Source organism: Ctenocephalides felis, unplaced genomic scaffold (assembly GCF_003426905.1).
Source record: "Ctenocephalides felis isolate EL2017-DRISC unplaced genomic scaffold, ASM342690v1 CF-g0.4_SCAFFOLD_00845, whole genome shotgun sequence".
In the NCBI taxonomy this organism is placed as follows: domain Eukaryota; kingdom Metazoa; phylum Arthropoda; class Insecta; order Siphonaptera; family Pulicidae; genus Ctenocephalides; species Ctenocephalides felis.
The window spans coordinates 45615201-45636363 of NW_020536999.1; the positions used below are offsets into that span (position 1 = coordinate 45615201).

A 21163-nucleotide genomic window follows, 5' to 3' on the forward strand; every position below is an offset into this window, starting at 1 on the left:
GAAAAAAGTCTGGCCAGACCACGCCGACCGACGGAGGGTTAAACGATAAAGAAAATTGAAAAATTATAATTGTATAAATTAATTATTAGGTTCTGAACCGAAGCTGATTTCGTGAGATGAGTTAAATCCAAGGACAATTTTATTTAAATATATTTTCAACTAAAATAGAATACGTTTATTGCATGATGGAAATGTAAGAGTAAATAAATAACCTATTACCTTAATAATAAAAAATGTTTAACTAGGGTAAAAAGTATAAGATATTTTATGTATTCAATACTGTAAAACTTGAATCCTCACTGTAAAGATTAAATATATGAAAGCATATATTTTTTATTTCTGTGAATTGTATAGCCCGCAATCGTTTAATATTTTTTTTGCTAAGAGGTATACTTTTGACATACTCTACACTGTCAAATATGTCATATGCTTTCATATATTTAATCTTTACAGTGAGGATTCAAGTTTTACAGTATTGAATACATAAAATATCTTATACTTTTTACCCTAGTTAAACATTTTTTATTATTAAGGTAATAGGTTATTTATTTACTCTTACATTTCCATCATGTCTACACAAAATGCACTAACCGATTTCCGCTCCTCTGTAGACAGCGTCACCCAGTAAAGTCGATAATGTAGCTGCGTCTCCGAAGCCTAAATTCACACCTTGCCCTGCTAACGGATGTACACGATGTGCAGCATCTCTGATTGTATAAAGAAGTAATATATGTATATAAGCAAGGCCTTGAATGCAATGCATGCGAAAAATGAGGGCGCACGCCTTAGGGGGCGCCAACACGATTCGGAATTAAATTTATAATATAGTTTTTTCAATATCATTAAAGAAATATATCATTTCTTTGCATCTTTCACTAATCTCTGAACTAATATTTTAATTTCCCTAAAAATTTAATTTTAAAACAACAGTCTGATACGCGATGGGAAGTAAAGATGAATACATACAATTTACGATATCAATTAGAAGAAGTTTACGATGCAATTTGGGATATTTTAAATGATGAAAAATTAAATTTAAAAAATCTAACATAAAGTTCGAGTGTTATATTTAATAATTAAAGATTTTGTTTTTGCTCATTTGGCATAATTTGCTTAATAGAATAAATGTGATAAAATCCCCGAAATAAATAAGTAAAATGTTTCAAATCCCAAATATCAATATTACACATGCATTAGAAACAATTAAAAATTTAAAAATATTCTTGTAAACGATAATGAACTTATTGAAATTTTTGGATGTTCTAAAAAAATAGGATTGGAAATAAATAAAATTGTTAGGCAGTGCGACAACGACAGAAGACAATATTTTGATTATGAGCACCCGCGAATCGCTTTCATCTTCTAAATAAATGTATTTTATGCGCCTTTTTGTGCAATAAATCCAGAGTTATTAAAAAGTATTTAAAAAATTGAAGTAAATATTTATATAATTACTATTAATTAAATTATATACGAGGTGTGTTCAAAAAGTACCCGGAATTACTAATAATTAAATTTCGCGGGTCTGGAGTGTCTGATTGTCAAAATTTTTTTTTTATTGTGTTGGTATACATGCCCCTAAAGTATGATGAAATTTTCAGCTATATTCACTGTTTACTTTGTCTGTGGTAGTCGCTAAGGTTCGACGTGTTTTTCTGAGCTCGGCGATTTTTACAATGGAAGAATTGAAAAGTCAAATAATTTGTATTAAATTTTGCGTAAAAAATGAAATAAAGTGTTGCAAAGTGCAAAAATTCACCAGATATGGCTCCGTGTGACTTTTTCCTATTCCCAAAGTTGAAGAGACCCATGAAAGGACGGCGGTTTTCCTCGATTGAAGAAAATCGCTGAGAGTGCTCAAGGACATATCAAAAAGTGAATATCAAGGGTGCTTCGAAAATTGGAAAAAACGCTGGCATAAGTGTATTATATCTGGGGGGGACTACTTTGAAGGGGACCACATTAATGTAGACGAATAAATAAATATTTTTTTGAAAAAACGAAAATTCCGGGTACTTTTTGAACAGACCTCGTATACATTTTGTTACTGATAATGCATTGAAATACAGAACATTCAAATGGTTTAGAAACTTTATTTATAAGTAATTTCGAATAAATTGAAAAAAAAAATCAATAGAATAGATTAGATTGATTATTGATTTTTCTTAAAAGATAATATTGTAAAAGCATATTATATGTGTCATGACTATTAAAATTTTAATACTATTACAAGAGTATTTGAATTTATATACTCACCCTATAAGTGCGACCCTATCTTGAACATAAGAACCAGAATGGCCGAATCCAAGAGGAAATGCTGCCCTGCTGCCCTCCGCCACAGCCTTAATCCTGGGAGGTGAAATAGTAGTAGACCCGCAATCCATTCCAACTAACCGCAAAGCAGAACGCAAAGCACCGCTAGCCTCGCGTACCAAAACACTCTGGGGGTAGCGCTGGTCCTATTGTTTTTTTTATAAAACAAAAATTTTGAGTAATTATTTTAAGGCTTATATACCGGTTTGAAGAGATTTTGTATTTTCTCTAGTTTGGCAGCTTTTTGAAAGCTTTTTTCAATTAAAACATATTGTACATGCAGTAGCATTAGCAACATACCTCCTAAAAATAAAAATTGTTTCATTAAGATATAGCCAAGTTCATTTGACATTATTGAAATTACTCTAATATTTATCAAATTAAAAGTAACTGTTCCAGTTTTTGCCGAGGCCTTTTTTACAATTAGCTGATGAAAGTAACATTTCTTCCAAGTCACTTTCAAACCTTCATTTACAATTCAAGCGATTACTAAATTACTGAATTGGTTCAATCCCGAATTTATTCTCAAAAACATCAAACGCGATGAAGGCAGCCTATGTCAAAATTCTCGTCGATGTTATTTAACAACAATTAGGCAAAGTTGAAATAAGATCAAATTTACACTTATCATTAGTCCATTTGACGGTATTTACAAAAATATCGGTCTGAATCCCATTGGAATCCTTTATGTACATGAATGTACTTATTAGATCTTTATGGCTATTTCTTTTCTATTATGGCTATGGCTTTTCATCCGTCGATAGCTTTGTTAAATGTACTCATTATTACTATTATGTCATATTTATAGATACATGATAAATATCTCTGCAAAAATCTTCTTACCAAAGCATTATTCAGCTCAAATACAAATTCTTCGCTTGTCATTTTTAAAAGTTGCTTTGATCGATCTACGGGCACGGACCATACCAGTGAGCTAATATTTGAACCAAGTGGCAGTAGAGCAACTGGTCCACCAGGGATAAATCGTTGCCAAGCCGTTTCATTTGGGGCGGCGGCCTGGAAAAATTATAATATCTTTTAATTGTATATTCATATAAATATTAAAAAAATATAATGTAGATTAATTATAGATTAAGAAAAGTTTGAAAAATATTATAAAATGTAGATTCTGATAAAACATGATCTAAATCAAATTTGTTAATTTTCAATGTACCTCATCTAATTCCAAGGTAGCAACAACTCCCATTTGACCGTACATCCAGGACATATAGGGTGTTCCCATTTCTCTTCTAACTAAGGAGTTAGCACCTTCAGCGCCAATCTACAATATTTAAAAAGAAACATACGTATTATTAAATACAGTAAATTTAAATTAGTCCGTCGTTTAATAAAAAAAAATATTATTATTAAAACAATAATTCGTAAATGCTTACCTAATATGTACAAAAACACCATGCATTAGTTAACAATATAAGCTACTACAATTGGTTGAATTCTGACAATTAACAATTAAAACATTAAACCAATTGAATTAAAATATAAAATAAAAGCTAATTACTAATAAATATTATAACTTTGTAAAATAATTCAAAATAAGGAATGATTAAGTTACTTAAGCACAACCATAAAATAGATTTCTTCAATTCGATAATTCTACATTTTGAAACAAATACTTTTAGAAGATACTTTGCAGAAGATTGCCCACGGTTTGTGTGCATAACTGCATTAAACCAAATTCTTGCAAAAAACATTTAATTTCATTCAGTTTTGTACTCAAGCACATAGTTTTTAACTTTAATTTGTATTTCTCAAACTATTATATGGTTTAATAAAACGCCGAAATTGATTATTTCCCTGATATTTTTGTGCCGGGAGTAATGCAACAAAGTGTACGCGTAGATTGAAGAAACAAGTTCAAGAATAATGAGTCTCCCACAAATTGATTTAATTCGTTAAGAGTTCCAATATAATGCAGTATTCGCGCGAACCGCAAAGCTTTAAGTTGTGTTATTTAAGAATAATTACAATACGAATAAATTATATTTGTAATGCAATATCAATCGAATTTTAAATTATTTGCATATACAATGGTGCTTATTAATACGGAAGTGATTTTTTTCTACATATAAAAACTATGTGAAAATCTACGTTAATCAATCTTCTTTAAATTAGTTACAAATATGTAATGTGGTAATAATTCAATTTGTGTTTGTCACAAAGATGTAAAACAAAAATTAAAATCTTTAATAATATGTTCATCATATAGGAAATTCAGTATAATTGCAAAATCAGGTTATATATCAACATTATCTTGATTATTAATTATAAAAAATATTATAACCTAAAAATACTTAGAATATGTTTTGAGGTTTATATTATATTCTTTATTGTAAATTAATTTATATTTTATAAATAAATATACCGAAGTTTCTTAATCAAAAACTACAGATAATGAAGATATAGGTATTGTAATAGAGCTTAATAGAATTTTTACCGGATTTGAAGAATATGTGAAATATTATTAAAATCAGTTATTTCTAATTTAAATAGAATAACAGACAGATAATTTTTTTTACAGTTTGGTTATAAAGTTAAAAACGTCATGAAATAATGAATAAACAGTAAATTAAGTGCGATGATATTAAAAAGTGAGGAATTAAAGGTACTAAATCATTAAATTGTTAAAGAAGGCAAATTCATGTCACAAAATGGGCAGAGAACTTGAACGATTAAGTAAATATATTAAAGAACGATTAGAATTACCCATTACTGTTTATTAACATAAAGAAAAAATATAAATTTGATATACTCAAAAAAATCATATATTTTAATTTTTAAGAGTAAGTCGAATTTTGTTTACAGAACGTTTCTTCAAACACAAACTATACGAAATTGTATACACTACTTCATGTATAATGTAACATGTTTCTTCCGAATTGGTTCAGGGTTCATTATTAATACTAAGATATATAATAGTAAATTTTATCACGTTACAAATTTACAAGGTAACCAAAATCAAGGGTGGCTTTGGATAGAACTAATTTTATAACTTTTGTAAATCGATGATAACTACTTGCTGTTGTAATGCACATTGAAAAATAATATTGCATTACAAAATCTGAAATAAAAACAATTTCGTGTTTGAAAAAAATTATTGTGATCTTTATCTCACAATTATTAGTTATACTTCAAAAAATTTAATCGAATGACAAAAAGATATGCAGATGTGCAGACATCTTTCTACTGTCCATAATTTTAAAGATTTAAACTGACTTATACATTATAGTTATGAAATGAAGAAATATTAATTGAAACAGGAATTTTAACTTTCATCTATGAATAACATATACTAAATTATCTCCGAATTGCGCTTCCAGTAAACAAACTATGGTTTATACAGGAACATAGCAGAAATAGCTTTTCGTGCCTTCCAATGATTATGCGAAGTAAAAATACTCGAACACAAATCTAGTGTGTATCATATTCTGAAAACAGGGAACCATATTATTTTACGCCAGATTAAATAAATCAGTCTAAAATACTTCTTTCTACGTCATATTATCCTGCAAGAAAATGTGAAACTTTTTATACATATAAGTAACAGAAAATAATTCAGCATGCTCAGCTCATAACGCAAATGAGCTATTCCACTTGTATTTTATATGATGAATATTTTGTTTGATTTAACATGAATATTTCTAGAAATTGATTTGATGATAAGCGATAGCAATAGAAATTCACTAGGACTAATACGAATGCACAACAAATCTGTATTGGAAGAGAGAATTTAAGTTAAAATGTGAATTTTTATAAATATTACTTAGCATTGTATTAATGATTAACAACTACTAAATTTACGAATATAATATTAAGTCCAAAATAATCAAAATTAAATTAAAGAAACAATTCAATTAATCTACAAACTGTTTAATGAAATATATCAGCGTTAACCACAAATATATTTAATTTGTAATTTAGGTAAACGTTAGTAAGTAACTAATTTTTGGTTAATTTAGTTTCCGAATGAGTAAAAAGCGCCTTGTATACTTCAGTCTTTAAAAATGACGGGACGTGCTGATAGAGTATATCCTGATGTAGAGAACGAAGTAAGTGGTTCGATGTGTTTTTTTCCATTATAAGCGATATTATCTAAATTTATTTCATATTTATTATAAATATAAAAATGATCATTATTATTTTATTAATGAAAATAGAAAAATCATTTATACAAATAAATATATAATTATATATATATAAATTTTATTTTTTATTTATTTATTAAACGCCCATGGCAATAATTATGTAACTATATTCGTATTTTTGAAGAAATATTTGTTTATATGCAGGTTATAAATAGAATTTACAATATTATTTTGTGTAATAAATCAGATATAAAATAGACAGTTACGCCAAAACAAACAAAATTTAACATATATATATATATATATATATATATATATATATATATATATTAACCACACTAGTATATCAATATATTCATCAAAATTTATCACTAGATAGTACAATTCAGAGCGTAATTGTAAGAGAATATTGAAATCGTCTCTACACCAATTAGGTTTGAACAATTCTATGTGAAATTTAAATTCAGAAATAGAATCAACTATGAATTCAAACAACAATTATGAAAATCTATCAAATCATTTTATAAAAACATGATATTCAACTCATAGAAATAATAACACTGCACACCAATATTTTTCTCTATTTTCTATAATAAAATAATATTTATATATATTTGTGTAGAAAAAAAGATTCTCTTACTATATGTATATGATTTCTTAATCTAAGAATTTGGAAAAACCGCGAATTCTTTACAGTGCGGACGCGACATTATTTATTATTCTATTCCGAAGGGATTCAGATGGATAGAATCAGTGGACTCGATACGAATGGACGATTCAGAAAATTTAGATGACAATTTAGACTCTGATAACGAGGAAGATGAACCTGACAGCATTTCGGACGAAGATTCTGGTGGAGTCCATCAGTTCCCATCGGAAAGACCGAGACAAGAAATTTGGCCCACCGAAGAAATACGAGAAACATTACAGGTAAATACTAATTAGTTGCATGAGTCGCATAGTGAAACAAATATGCACATTACAATATAGTAGAAATAGAATATATTTCGAAATAAAGATGTTTAACAGTCTCATCTAATATATATGATACGCATTGCGCGTATATTGAAAGGTTCGAATCATCAAAACATAATAGGAAAGCTTCTGCATTAACCACCTCTGATTAGAGTTGGAAATTATGTCAATACACAAACTTTAAATTGATATAATAATTATGCCGTATATATTTACAGCTAGTCTCATTTATTGACCCATAAGCAAATCACAGTGGAATCTCAATGATAATTCATCATATGAAGAGAACATATATCGTGGAAAAAAATAAAACTGTCTTTTCACATCATATTTCTACGGACGATAATAATAGCGACACAAAGATCATGTGTGCAACGTGTGAATTTAGTTTCAATATCTACTTACAAATTTACTACATTGTGTAAGCTACCATAACGAACGAATAAATATCAGAATCCTAACAAGCACGTCCTAATTTTAGTTCTGACGTTTCTTTGTTTATAGTTTCAGCGTAGAAAGACAACCGCATTCGCATATATTAATTTTGAATACATATCTTAAATTGATTTTTGTAAAAACTTTCATGCAACAATAATTTTCTGCAAAAACAATATCATTCATTATTGATCGTCAATATAGTTACTAATCAAATTTTTTTTTTCTAACGATTTTTATTTGGCTTTGTCTCATGTTTTACTCATTCATGGAAATTAAATAAATAATGAGTTTATTTTAATTGTAGAATCTTCCGTATTACGAAGAAATTTCTATGCTTCTACAAGCTGGTAAAACAGATCTAATATCGAGACATCAGGCGGCCTGGACCACAGGACTGTTGTTGGCTGCCTGGACAGGAAATCACGCTCTGGTCAAACAATTATTAGAAGATGGTGCAAATGTACATACAACTGACCCGGAAGGACGGTAACTTTAACTTTGATACAATTTTATATAACACTAGATGACCCGACAGACGTTGTCCTGTACCCATGTCTACAATTTTTTAATATAATATACTAATATTTACCGTTTACCTAAAAATAATAATTATTGTTTTTTAAATTACTCTTCACGCCAAAATGCGCATATACATTTATAATATGAGCGATTTTAAATGAAGAACTGCTTTAAATAAAATGATGAGTCTCAATTCCCACACCATATTGGAAATTGAAGTGTTTTAAATGATATAACATAACCATAACCATAACATAACACTTGTACTTCATGTTGGATTAAATTAATTTAATTTTTTATTATTTAAGATACCCAAAATTGCATCTTAAACTTCTCCTAAACGATATCTTTATCTTTACTTTCCCATTTGTTTTTAGAAAGTGAAATTTTTACGAATTTTAAAAATATTGTAGAAAGATTAGTAAAAGATGCAAAGAAATTATGTATTGAAAAAAAATTATATTGCAAATTTCATATCCAAATCTTGTGTCGGCGCCCCCTAAGGCGTGCGCTCGTATTTTTCGCATGCATCGCATTAAAGGTAGGAGCGGCCCTGATTAATACTAAATTTTATATTTTAAGTGAGTTAATTTGTCATATTGGTTCATATGTGTATAATTCCATACATATACTGTATTTTATATTATTTTAATTTTTGGCACATCTCAGCTGCTTTTCGGCAATAATAATGTAATCATTTTATTTTTGTTATTCATAATCATAAATTTATTATACATATTCTAATATTGTCTAGGTTCATAAGTAAATTGAAATTTTTTTCAGATGATAGTTTTCATTATATTCACGTACATCCTAGAAAATTTCCTTATCAAACTTCAGAAAGATTTATCAAAATCCGAATAATCTTTTAGAAAGAGTATACAGTGAGTGGTTGTAATTTAATATGAATTTTAATAGCAATAAAGCTCAAATTGATTCTACGTTTTAGTTAGAAAACGTTTGTATGAGAAAAAGAAAAGGGCTGTTTTTAGGGTTTTCCCGGCAATTGTTCGATTTTTTCTCGCCGTACGAACCATCCTTGGACATCAACGAACATTTTTAAGAAAGAAATGGCCAAATTGGTCCGGGCGTTGTTGAGTTATGCGCTTACCAACACATTTTGCGATCCATTTTTATATATAAGATTACGAATAGTTAAATTTTCCTAAAAACATATGATATTTTGGTTAACAATAAAATCAGTTCTTTTACCACTTACATTACTATTACAGAACACCATTGCACCTGGCGTGTTGCATCGGTGACGAGCGCAGCGCCGAGTACCTTTTGGATCGCGGTGCGCGCCTTGAGCAATGGGACAAGGGTCGTCGTGCAACAGCACTTCACTGCGCCGCATCCGCCGCCTCAAGACCGTGCGTCATGTTGCTTTTGAACCGCGGAGCGGATGTGAATGCTGGTTTGCAGCAAGCACGGAGTCCCTTACATTACGCTGTACTGAGCGGAGCAGTGCCTTGTGTAAGAGAGCTTTTACGCCAGGGAGCTTGCCCGGATACGCCTCAAGTAGAGTATAATCGACGAATTGCGAACTACAGTAGAATCCGATTAGTATGATGCCGGATATATTGACAACCGCTTAATATGACGTAATCCCACTAGGAATTTGGTTTCCATATAAAATTCCTTAAAAAAACAGCTGTCTAGTCGGATATATTGACATCGCTTACATTGACATGTCGCTTATAATGACCCATTTTTGCAAAAAAATATGTCCAATTATAATGACCGGCATGATTTTACATGATGTGGCCAAGTCTAAGAAAGCAATTGCTATGTCTTTTGTGCACAATACCACCAGGGACTGTTTTAAAATTATGTAAAGAAATCAATCAAAAATTACTGATTACTTACATTAAAAAAACACATTTGTATGTTTATGGGTAGGGTAGACTAATTATTAATGGCCCACCACGGATATCTCATAAACAAATAAAATTAGATTTTTTTTAACAATTATTTGATAGTAGAAGGCGAAAAATGTATAAATTCATAACCAGCCATCACCTTTATTCTTATGACTTTGCTATCAGAAAATAAGCAGCACATAACTGCTATAAAAAGGACCAGCTGAACCTTTACTTTGGCAAAGGTGTAAGCAATAAAATAGTAAAGTTTAAAAAAAAAACAATTTTACAAGAGATTAATTTAATAAATTGTTATTCCGGTTCTTCTGATGAATATTTCTGACCAATAGCAGATCAATGTAATATACTGTGTTGTCTTTGTAACAAATGTACCCACAGAATTAATATTTTGCATTGGTTCAATAATGTAGCGTAAAATGCCTTTAAAATTTAATAGAAGAAATTGCATCTGTACGCCCTCTGGTTGTTCCACTTTACCCCGTATGTGAGGTAAAATGGGTCAGAAACTAAAGGTTTAAAAAATAGTAAAAAATATAATATTTATATAATTAGTTTTTCTGAACATGTAAGTTTTTCTGAACATAGTTCGATAGATGCTTCTTTGATGTACTATGTTATGTGTTGTTCATTGGGTTTAGACAGTATAATTACCGTAAGCCAAATTGGACCGTTGTGCCCCGCCCTACCCTATGTCAATTTTATTTTATATTAAATTTTAATGTGCCATTTTTATTTTTAATTAAAACGCTTGTATAGGCTTTTCTTTTAAATTACTGAAAAATGTAACATATTTGCATATTAAAAAGTTTTTCTTCAGTACGCTTTTAATGACGACCGGTTAGTATGACGAGATTTCGGCGTCCCTTCGATGTCATACTAAGCGGATTCTACTGTATATTCATTTCTATAATCTGCAAGCAAACTATGCATTCTGAAATATCACAGGTATTCACCGAAACACCACTACATGTAGCGGCGGCCCTGGGTTCAGAAGACTGCATTCGGTTATTACTTGAACATGGCGCAGATTTTCGATCCCATTGGGGTCCCCGAAAAATGACTGCATTACATCTAGCTTCAGAAGATGGAAATGCAATTTGTGCGCGACTTCTCACACAAGCTGGCGCTTCTGTCGATGCCAGGAATCATAGAAAACAAACTTCTTTACATTTAGGTAATGCAACATTTTAATTCGTATTAACTTCCCGAAGGAGAAGTTTATGTTTTCATCAAACAATCCGATTCGCTAATTTTATGTTTTCTCGACGTTTCAAGCCATTCTGAATTGAATGAGACCAAATTTGGCAAAAGTATGTGTGTGTGTGTATGTGAACAGATTTTTTTTTGCCGTAAATCGACGTTTTCTCGAAAACTGCTGGGCCGATTTCAAAAATTTAAAAGCCATTCGATGTATCTCGACGAGGACTATCGTGGGACGATCAGCCGAGACGTTTCATTATAAATAGCAGAAAAGTGAAAAAATTTTCGTCCACGTTTTAGCTCGCAATTCTGAACCGATTATGAAAATTCAAAAACCGTTCGAAAGATATTGATTGGGAATCGTGCTGATTAGTTTTTGGTAAAGATCGGCCGGGCCGTTTTCTTGTAATAAAGCGTTAAAATTTTTTTTCCCGACGATTTTTATTATTATTTTTTCACGGTAGATACTATAGTCTTCTAGATCATACTAAAATATTACGGCCTTACGACAATTGGTTTAACTTTGAAAATTCGTCAAAGTTTGCAAAAATCGGTATCGTTTTTTTGGCATTTGTCAAAATTAGACCTTCCATCGACGTTTTCTCAAAAACGCCTGAACCGATTTCAGAAATTTAAAAGCCATTTGATTATTTCGATGAGGACTATCGTTTGTCAGTTTTGTGCGACGATCTGCCAAGCCTTTTCTTTGTAATTTGAAAAAAAAAAGTTATACTTTTCGTCTACATTTAAGCTCACCCTACCGAACCGATTTAAAAAAATCAAAAACTGTTCGAAAGATACTAGTTGGGAATGGTACTGATTAGTTTTAGGTGAAAATCTACCGAGCCGTTTTCTTGTAATTAACTGTTGAAAAAATAATTTAAGCCGATTTTTATGGAATTTTTTTTAGCGATATATATCATGGTCTTATAGAACCGCCTGTAATAGAAAATGAGTAGTTTTTTTGACGTTAGCTAAAATTAAAATTAGACGATTTACTTGGTATAACAATATAGTACTTGGTCTTAATAAACATACTAAACCATTAAAATCCTACTGAAACTGGTTCAAATATATATATTTAAAATTTTAATTTTAAAATTTTAATTTAAATATTATTATAATAATTGTTGATTTTTGAAAAGTTGCTTTTTGAAAATACTCCGTGTTTGTTCGTTTTCAATTATGTGTAATAAATCCACTCATAAATTAATTTATTTTTTATTGATTAAGTCGATTATTTACACATATCGGAAAGTTCATGTAACTTGCCTCAAATACCAATACCAACTAGTTTAACATTAAAATACTCTACATATCGGAAACTACTTCCAAACAAGATTGAAAATCGTATTTAACGTATAATTTTTCGGCTTTAAAATAGTAAGTAGTTAAAAAAGGAAAATTACATAATTTTTTATCATTTACAGCGGCGCTTGCTCAATCACCTGAAACATTGGAAGTTTTATTGGAATGTGGCGGTGATCCGAATGCGACTGACGCTGATGGTCGCACTCCACTGCATGGAGCTATAGTCAAAGAATCCAGGTACACGTTAAAAATAAATGCTCAAAATTTAAATAAATAAATAAAATTACTAACTTATTCCAATAATTCATTGAAAAGTCATTAATATTAGAATAGAAGTTAAATTAAACGAATTATGAAGTATATAATAAAACAAATTTCATTATTCATGTCATGGTAATCGCATTTTACATCATTAATCATTTCTGAAAATCTACTTTACATTAACAGATCGTGCGAATGTGCACGGTTACTTCTCGACAACGGTGCATTAGTAAACCGTGCAGACAATTTTGGTTATACGCCGTTGCACATAGCGGCTCTAAATGAATTCTCATCTTGCGTATACATGCTAATAGGTCAGTAAGTAATAATATTATGTTGTTGAAGATAATTGCTTGATTTTTTTTATTACCTTATCATCACATATAATTACTTTTTCAATAACGAGATAATGAATTTATTATTATAAATGACGGTTTTGAGAAATATAATTCCTCATTGTTCGTATTATACGGCAAAGTTTTTTATATTATTGGTAATTTTCCAGTGAATATAACTTAATAGTGCTTTTAGAAGGCAAAATACTTCGAACAACTTTTGTTATTTTACTTAAGGATATGGTGCAGATGTGACAGCCAGAACAGATGGTGGTGTGACTGCTTTATCGTTTATTTTGCGCCGTACGCCGGATGTTGTGCCACGTTATTTAAGCAAATTCGATCATGCGATAAAATTGAATGACCACGAAATCGGAGACGCCGATTGCGAACTTAAGCTAGACTTCCGCATCCTTGTGCCAAGCACGGATCGAGGCGAAACAGAACTACTGAGAGCTTTCATCGAGGTTTAGTAAAAAAAAAAAAAAAACTATTATCAAATTGAACTTTCATAATATTAAAGCATACTTGTAAAAAAATAGTGGATGCCTTTCAGCAATCATTAATTAATGTTAGTTTTTTATTTTCATAGGTTGGACGCAAAGATGTTCTTAAACATCCATTGTGCGAAACTTTCCTATTTCTCAAGTGGAGAAGAATTAGAAAATTTTTCTTATTGAGTTTATTATTCCACGCAGTATTCGTGATACATTTTAGTTGGTACATCATAGGTGAGTAGAACATTGAGATAATACGTAGGTTAAAATCATTTGACTGTATCAGAGTGTAGCAGCGTATCGTTATTTTGTATCATAAAACACAATTTAAAATCAGTTATTAAATGTATTATTATGGTAGGAATTACGAGAGCGTGAAAATTATGTAGACGCAATGGTAAAAGTTGATAATAATCTTGACTACGTTATTTGAAATTTGTTTGAAGTATAATAAAGATAAAAAAAAATTATTAAGCTGTTTTCCAATAAAGAAAATATCGATTATTTAAAACGCATGACTTTTATTGAATATTACATAATTACTATTAAAGTGAAGTCTTATAAAATTTGTAACAAGATTGTACCACTTCCGAAATTTTCGAAACAAACGTCTTAACAATTTCATTGTTTCAATTACAATCTGTTTTAGCTGTCTTTTTGATTGATTGTACTACAAAAAGCGATGAGCAAATATGCCAAATGACTCCTCGATACGCAAAACCGCTAGGTTTTTGGGTATTGACACTTAACTGCATGCTGCTGGCCAAAGAATTATTTCAAATTTCCCAAGGGTGGATAGGATATAGCCGACAATGGGAAAATTGGTTGCAGTGGATTATTATTATCACTGTCTTTCTTTGCGTGGTAGGCATATGGATGCAAAAATATAATTTTCAAATATATAATATAATATATAGATTCTGTAATCTTTTATTCCTCGCCTTTTAGACACCACAGTACTACATTTTAGGCAAATGGACATGGCAGCATCATGTTGCGGCGTTAGCAATACTTTTCACCTGGTTAGAACTAATGATGTTAGTCGGAAGATTTCCAATATTCGGACTATATGTTCAAATGTTTACTACCGGTAAAAGACTAAAAGATAGAAAATTCAAACAAATTTTTGATTGATTTGAAAAATAATTTATTATAAATATTTAATATATTTTTTATTTCAGTGGCAGTAAATTTTTCGAAGTTTTTGATGGCCTATTGCTTTTTAATTGTAGCTTTTGCACTGAGCTTTGGCGTGCTTTTTGCTGAAGTACCATCATTTAGCACAATTCCCTTGGCTTTACTTAAGGTAACACGATGACCAAAAATTAAAAACGCTTAATAATGAGATATCATAATGCTATATGTTGCATTTTGTTTAAATAAAAAATATTTACTAATTGTTCAGAACTATCTTTTTTTTTCATTTTATTATGATAGGCTGTTGTGATGATGTCCGGGGAATTAGAATTTGATGACATATTTCATGCTGAAGAATATCCTGTAAGATATCCTATAACTGCACATATCATATTTTGTGCATTTATTGTGCTAGTCACTGTTATTCTTACCAATTTACTGGTTGGTCTCGCTGTGAGTGATATTCAGGTAAGAATACCATGAGAAATATGACTGATTTATAAAAAAAATATTTTTCTGGAATATCAATATTTAGTACAATTTTAATTGAAGCAAACTTTTAGCTAATATTTTCCTATTTAGGGTTTGCAGCAAAGCGCAGGGTTAGACAGATTATCGCGCCAAGCAGAATTGGTAGGACGACTTGAGAGCATACTGTTTTCAAAGTTATTGAGAAGATTGCCCACAAGAATTGTTCTCATATGCCATAGGAGTGCTATGTTACTCACATCTACTGGGCAATGGGCACTTTATATTAGACCAAATGACCCACGGGAAATGAGAGTAAGTTTACCATACTAATTTACCATATAAAAACCCAAAGTAAATGCAGTTTAAATTTAAGTTGATACAAACTTAAACATCATTTTAAAATTTGAAAAATTATGAGAAATAATGAAAAAAACATAACATTATAATAAAACTAGAATAATGATTAAAATATTATTTTTCATTGTTTATTCACGTTTTAGATAAAAATATTATAAAAATATAAAATAATCAAAATTGAATTTCTAATTTATTTAATTAAAGATTCCTAGAGAACTCATCACATCTATATACCAGTTAATAGTAGAACGAAAAGATCTACAACAAAATAAACGCAAGAGGGCCACCATATCTAAACCGCCTGAAAATTGTATTGGCTTCAAAAAACACAGTTATACAAATATTTCAAAGCCTGACAGCTATTCAAGTCTTGTTACTCAAACTATAAAATCAGTTCCTCAAGTTTACAATACAAATAAAGTTAGCAATCATCAGAGGGGATATAGAATGCGTACCTACTCTGAAATACCTTCTAAAGATCATAATGGAAGGGAACTTGCCTTAATAAATGAAAATATTAGAGAAATGAAATTACATCTTACTGATTTATGCCAAAGAATTGATAATTTAAATCAAACAATAGCAGAAAATGCGAACAATATAAGAACAGATAGGAATGGCAAAGTTTATGCAAATTAGAACAAATCAAATGTTGTACAAAATATTTGTAATACAAAAATATTTGAAATAAGATAAAAGTATGTGAAGACTGTAGAGTTAAATATTTTTATACGAGAAATGCAATAAATTTAAGCAATTAACTATAATGTATGTAATCTTATGTATAATTTATTATGTAATTTATATATATATATATATATATATATATATATATATATGATTCAAATTTAAGGTATATATTAAACTGACTTACCAAAAGATTACAAGTGAATTTCTCTCCAGTTTCCAATTCAACTTCATTTTTAGTATTCTCTTTTGCCAATTTTAGATTTTTTACTTTTGCTTTATTTAAAATTGTTATGTTGGTTTTTGGAGTTTCTTCAAAAGAAGAGTACAAAGCATGTAATATTTCATCATTTTCAATTATGAATGCTATGTCGTTATGCATATTATCATTAAAATTGATGGATGCATCAGAACATGCATCCCAAACCTAATAAAATTTCAAAATCATATATGATAAACATTAAATATAAATTATTTTTGATGCAAAATAGACCTGCATATCATTTACTGCTTTCTTTCTTCTAATTTTATCCCACACATTGATATCTTTGAACAATTGAGAAGATCCTTTGTTAATAGCCGATACTCTGTTTGAGTAGTTAGAAAGTTCCTTTTTAGCATATTTTGGACCACCTTCAAGCAGTAAAATTTGCTTATTCGAAAGCCTTGCATCATTTGCTAGAAATCAAAATATTATCAATAAAATATCTAAACTAAAATCAAATACTTTGAGCCAATATCATGCATTATTTACAAGTAGTGTGAGAAAATAAAGTGAAAAAAATGCATATAAAAATATAATTCAAATTATTTATAAATGAATAAAAAATAAGTAATGAAGTATCAGTTATTATGAGAAAAAATATAAATCAAAACGAAAATATATTTTTTTATTTTGACACACAAAACAAACCATATTCTAATAATAAATAAAACTCATTTAATTATGTAATGACATTACGTATTCTTTGCAGCAAACATAAGAGTTTATATTTCACCTAATATAATCGAAATATTTTTACATTATTAAGTTGTAATTAAATAATAAACCAACAATAATTTTTAGGTAACCTATAATTACCCAGTGCTAAAAGGAATGCTGTGCCAACCATTCCTCCTCCTGCTATTATTATGTCATATTGATTTTTAGTTTCGGCTGTACTGTATTTATGAAATCCATTTTCAATAAAGTATGACACAGGTTGAATAAAGTTTCTATTATATTTTAAAATGGTATTATATTTTGAAATAGCACCAGCCATTTTTGCGCTATTTGACTACTAGTTTGACAGATGTATACGATGCTGACATCTTCAGCATCATTACATTTGCGTGAGGTTGACAACACTGCTACATAACACCAATTGGAAACGATTATGTTGGTTGTGTCAGAAACTTCCTCTCAACATAAAATTCTAAAAACGTTAATTAAACGAAAGTGTAATAACTAAATATTGTATAGTTTTTAGTAATGTGAAGAAATATAGAATCAATCGATATATTATTCTATATATATGAAGAAGAAGAAGTTCTGAAAGTGACAGTAATATTTATAAAATGCACAAGTGTAAAACATGGACGAAGGCATTATTTATGTTTATTTATCTATGGACGAAGCTTTCATGAAGGTATGTAAATTGAACAATATAAAATGATGCATATTATTTCATACTTATTTGCCTCAGTTGATATCTGAAAAATAATACTTATTATTAAAAATTATTTATTATTAAATAAATAGCTTGTACTTCAATTTTATATTTTATTATTACATTTCATTTTATATGTTTATTATTTTATATTATATTAAATCAGACTTGAAATTTGCTGTGACGTGTATTTTAAAACCAATCAAAAAGCGGCTTGGCCCACTCATTAAGGGTCCTCAGCCAGCCTTGTGGTCTGCGTTGTCCTTGATTCCTATTAGGCGGTCCAACTGCAGTATGCACTCCCCCAACGCTATATCTATTTCCAGCATATTTGTCGTTAACTGTAATTTCTGGATAATCAACCTCACCGGTATTCTCTGTGACTGGTTTAGGGAGGAAATCCTGAAAAGTTCCAATAGCTGATTGACCTATATTTTGAAAAACATCAGCAACCGCTTGTCCAGCGCCTTGCAAACCGCCGATAGCGTTCTGACCAGCGTCTTGTAGAGCGTCGACCGCGGTTTGCGAGACGCTCTGCAAGGCGCCTACAGAAGACTGACCGACGTCTTGCAGAGCGCTGACTGCGGACTCCTGAATTGGAGCGAATACCGTTTGTGGGCCAGTGTTGAAGACGTTCATGAATAGATTTTCAAACCATCCTGGGCGGTTGGTGACCGGCTCATCGGCGTCTACAACTTCAGGTTCGAAGTTATTATAGTCATAGTCCGAGCTTCCGTGGTTGTTGTTATCTCCATTTCCGTTTCCTCCATGACTTCCTTGACCACCGCTACCATGACTTCCCCCTCCATGATGGTTTCCGCCACCGTGGTGGTTTCCTCCTCCATGTATTCCACCCCCATGATTATTACCACCATGACCGCCTCCATATTGACCTCCTCCACCGCAATTGTAAATATAGTTGTGATTGACTGTTACATCAGCAAATAGAAATTTGTGATCAAAATGTCCAAATGTTCGTCCACTGGGCGCTTCCCGCCCTCTATTCCTTGAATTTTGAAAATGGGTTAGTAAGGCTTATTTCTATTCATTATTTTGTTCTTTTGAAATTCTTATTGAATTATTATTCTATTACAAAATGTCATTATAATAAGACCATTGATCAAGTTGTTGACAATGTTATGTAAAGCATAAAAGAAGTTTGATCAATTGTGCAAATTGTTTTTTGTAATGATTTATTTTTGTGGCTTATTTGCTCAAATTATTTATTATCTCGATAGATACATTAATTTTGTAATTATTATAAATAGATTCGTATTACTAATGATAAAAACGCAATATTTTAAGTATTCTCTAACATAGAGCAATAACTTTAACCGTTGACTATAATGAAAATAATTATCAAAACAATTTATTTTAATAACATTATCTCATAATTAAATCAATTACCTGCAAGGTCTCGGTCTTCTTCGGCGGTTACTATTATCCCGTTGGGCCACTGGGTTCGCTTGTAGGAAATGCACAAATACCAACAGCAGGCATATGAAAAAAATCTATAAAAAACAAACTGCCAAATTATGTTTAAATAATATTATTAACTTAATAAATATAATTCACTATTTTAAACACTTCACTTCACCAAATTAACCCTCGCGCTTACCGAAGCATGCATTTCAATTAAATTAGACCCGACTTCCTTACTTCTTCAAGATTTTTGATGTTATGAATGTCTCCAGACTATTTCACTCACCTTTAGTATTACATATCTTCAAGATGGGTGAAAAGTGAGAGTTTTGCGCAGATTTTTTACGTAACATTGCAAATCCACCTCGTCCTACGCAAAATTTGCGAACATATCTACTTGTGTCTACTGTCCAAAAAAGGTTAGATAAAAGTAGGTAACTTTTACTGGTTTTAAAAACTATTTCTTTAGCACCACTTAAGTGGAACAACAGATAATAATTAGTATTGAATAAAAATGAGTTTTCCGATTATATAGCAGGTATAATCCAATATTTCTGAAATATCTCCTTTCAATATAAGTGAATTCTCATTTTACATGTTGTTTATATCTCTTAACATTAAAAAGTTAAATATATTCTTCATATCAGCGATGATTTTAAATAAGCAAATAGGATAAGTAACTATTAAAAGGCATCAAATTTCAAGGAACTTTAATATACGAGTTCTTAGTTTTTTTACACTCCACATTTACTTGTAATTTCTTCGTAGAATATCAATATACTGGAGTTAGATTCTAATTTCAATAATAAATAAAAAGTAACTATTTTTTTAATAATTCATTTATTCTAAAAGTTACTTTGGGTTCAATCACCCGATAACATAATACTTTATTGCAAATTCTATATTTGACAGAATGAGTGGGATGTTGTTGCACAAGTGGGTCACAAAATACACAAATTTGGCGAATGTGCGTAATCAAAAAATATACAAGTAATATATTCCATTTTACTAACTTCCCGTAGGGTAAGTTATTGTAATGGGCCGAAAATCGGAATTGAAAATTTTTACATTTCTCGACGTTTTGAAGGTTTCTGAACGTTTTGGCATACCTCAGAAAAAATGGATGTGTGTGTGTGTGTGTGTGTGTGTGTGTGTGTGTGTGTGTGTGTATGTATGTGTGGATACAAATTTCCAGTCACGTTTTAGGGCGCACGGATCAACCGATTTGAATGGTTCAAAAAACATTCGATTCCTATTGATTGGGAAAAGAGCTGATTAGTTTTTGGCAAAGGCAGGTCCAGCCGTTTCGGAGATACGGAGCAAAGAGTGCAAAAAATAGAAATCAAATTTTTGAGCGAACGGAGTATCCGATTTGAATGATCTAAAAAACATTCAATTAGTAATGATTGGGAGAAGTGTTTATTAGTTTTTGGCAAAGGCAGGCCCAGCCATTTCGAAGATACGGAGCTAAATATGTAAAAAATGGCAGTTTTTGAGAGAACTAAGCGTCCGATTTAAATGATTCAAAGAACTTTCTGCTTGTCTTAACAAAATAATTGATTTTGGAAAAAAAAATTTTGTTCAATTTTTTTTTTTTTTTTTTTT

At 30.2% G+C, this 21163-nt stretch overlaps 3 protein-coding genes across 3 annotated transcripts; 1 reads left to right on the forward strand and 2 right to left on the reverse strand.

Moving 5' to 3' along the window:
- Positions 1–586: 586 nt before the first annotated feature.
- LOC113383927 (ubiquinone biosynthesis monooxygenase COQ6, mitochondrial-like) lies at positions 587–3992 on the reverse strand. The gene is made up of 6 exons (XM_026622073.1): positions 3948–3992; positions 3488–3595; positions 3157–3330; positions 2614–2616; positions 2257–2459; positions 587–707 (listed from the first exon to the last, which is right to left on the reverse strand). Exons 1-6 carry the CDS (start codon positions 3990–3992, stop codon positions 587–589), a joined length of 654 nt encoding a protein of 217 aa, XP_026477858.1.
- Positions 3993–4487: 495 nt separating this feature from the next.
- On the forward strand, positions 4488–16439 carry LOC113383943 (transient receptor potential channel pyrexia-like). The gene is made up of 16 exons (XM_026622074.1): positions 4488–4566; positions 6291–6380; positions 7149–7346; positions 8134–8315; positions 9581–9869; positions 11177–11405; positions 12862–12979; positions 13190–13317; positions 13576–13805; positions 13931–14069; positions 14485–14699; positions 14784–14925; positions 15017–15141; positions 15273–15440; positions 15555–15755; positions 16005–16439. Exons 2-16 carry the CDS (start codon positions 6336–6338, stop codon positions 16437–16439), a joined length of 2844 nt encoding a protein of 947 aa, XP_026477859.1. The 5' UTR covers positions 4488–4566; positions 6291–6335.
- A 246-nt stretch (positions 16440–16685) lies between these two features.
- LOC113383959 (ubiquinone biosynthesis monooxygenase COQ6, mitochondrial-like) lies at positions 16686–17749 on the reverse strand. Its single transcript, XM_026622075.1, has 3 exons — positions 17569–17749; positions 16981–17165; positions 16686–16799 (listed from the first exon to the last, which is right to left on the reverse strand). The coding sequence occupies exons 1-3, from the start codon at positions 17747–17749 to the stop codon at positions 16779–16781; spliced, it is 387 nt and encodes a 128-aa protein (XP_026477860.1). The 3' UTR covers positions 16686–16778.
- Between the last annotated feature and the right edge of the window lie 3414 nt (positions 17750–21163).

Coding starts and splice junctions, on each gene's coding strand:
- LOC113383927 (XM_026622073.1), bottom strand. CDS start 3,992: ATGCACACAAACCGTGGGCAATCTTCTGCAAAGTATCTTCTAAAA. Junction 3,331..3,487: donor CTACCTTGGAATTAGATGAG/GTACATTGAAAA, acceptor TAATTTTTCCAG/GCCGCCGCCCCAAATGAAAC. Junction 708..2,256: donor GATAGGGTCGCACTTATAGG/GTGAGTATATAA, acceptor TTATACAATCAG/AGATGCTGCACATCGTGTAC.
- LOC113383943 (XM_026622074.1), top strand. CDS start 6,336: ATGACGGGACGTGCTGATAGAGTATATCCTGATGTAGAGAACGAA. Junction 14,070..14,484: donor TTTTAGTTGGTACATCATAG/GTGAGTAGAACA, acceptor AATCTGTTTTAG/CTGTCTTTTTGATTGATTGT. Junction 15,441..15,554: donor TCGCTGTGAGTGATATTCAG/GTAAGAATACCA, acceptor TTTCCTATTTAG/GGTTTGCAGCAAAGCGCAGG.
- LOC113383959 (XM_026622075.1), bottom strand. CDS start 17,749: ATGGCTGGTGCTATTTCAAAATATAATACCATTTTAAAATATAATAGA. Junction 17,166..17,568: donor AGCATTCCTTTTAGCACTGG/GTAATTATAGGT, acceptor TTTGATTTCTAG/CAAATGATGCAAGGCTTTCG. Junction 16,800..16,980: donor AAGCAGTAAATGATATGCAG/GTCTATTTTGCA, acceptor CTTCTTTTGAAG/AAACTCCAAAAACCAACATA.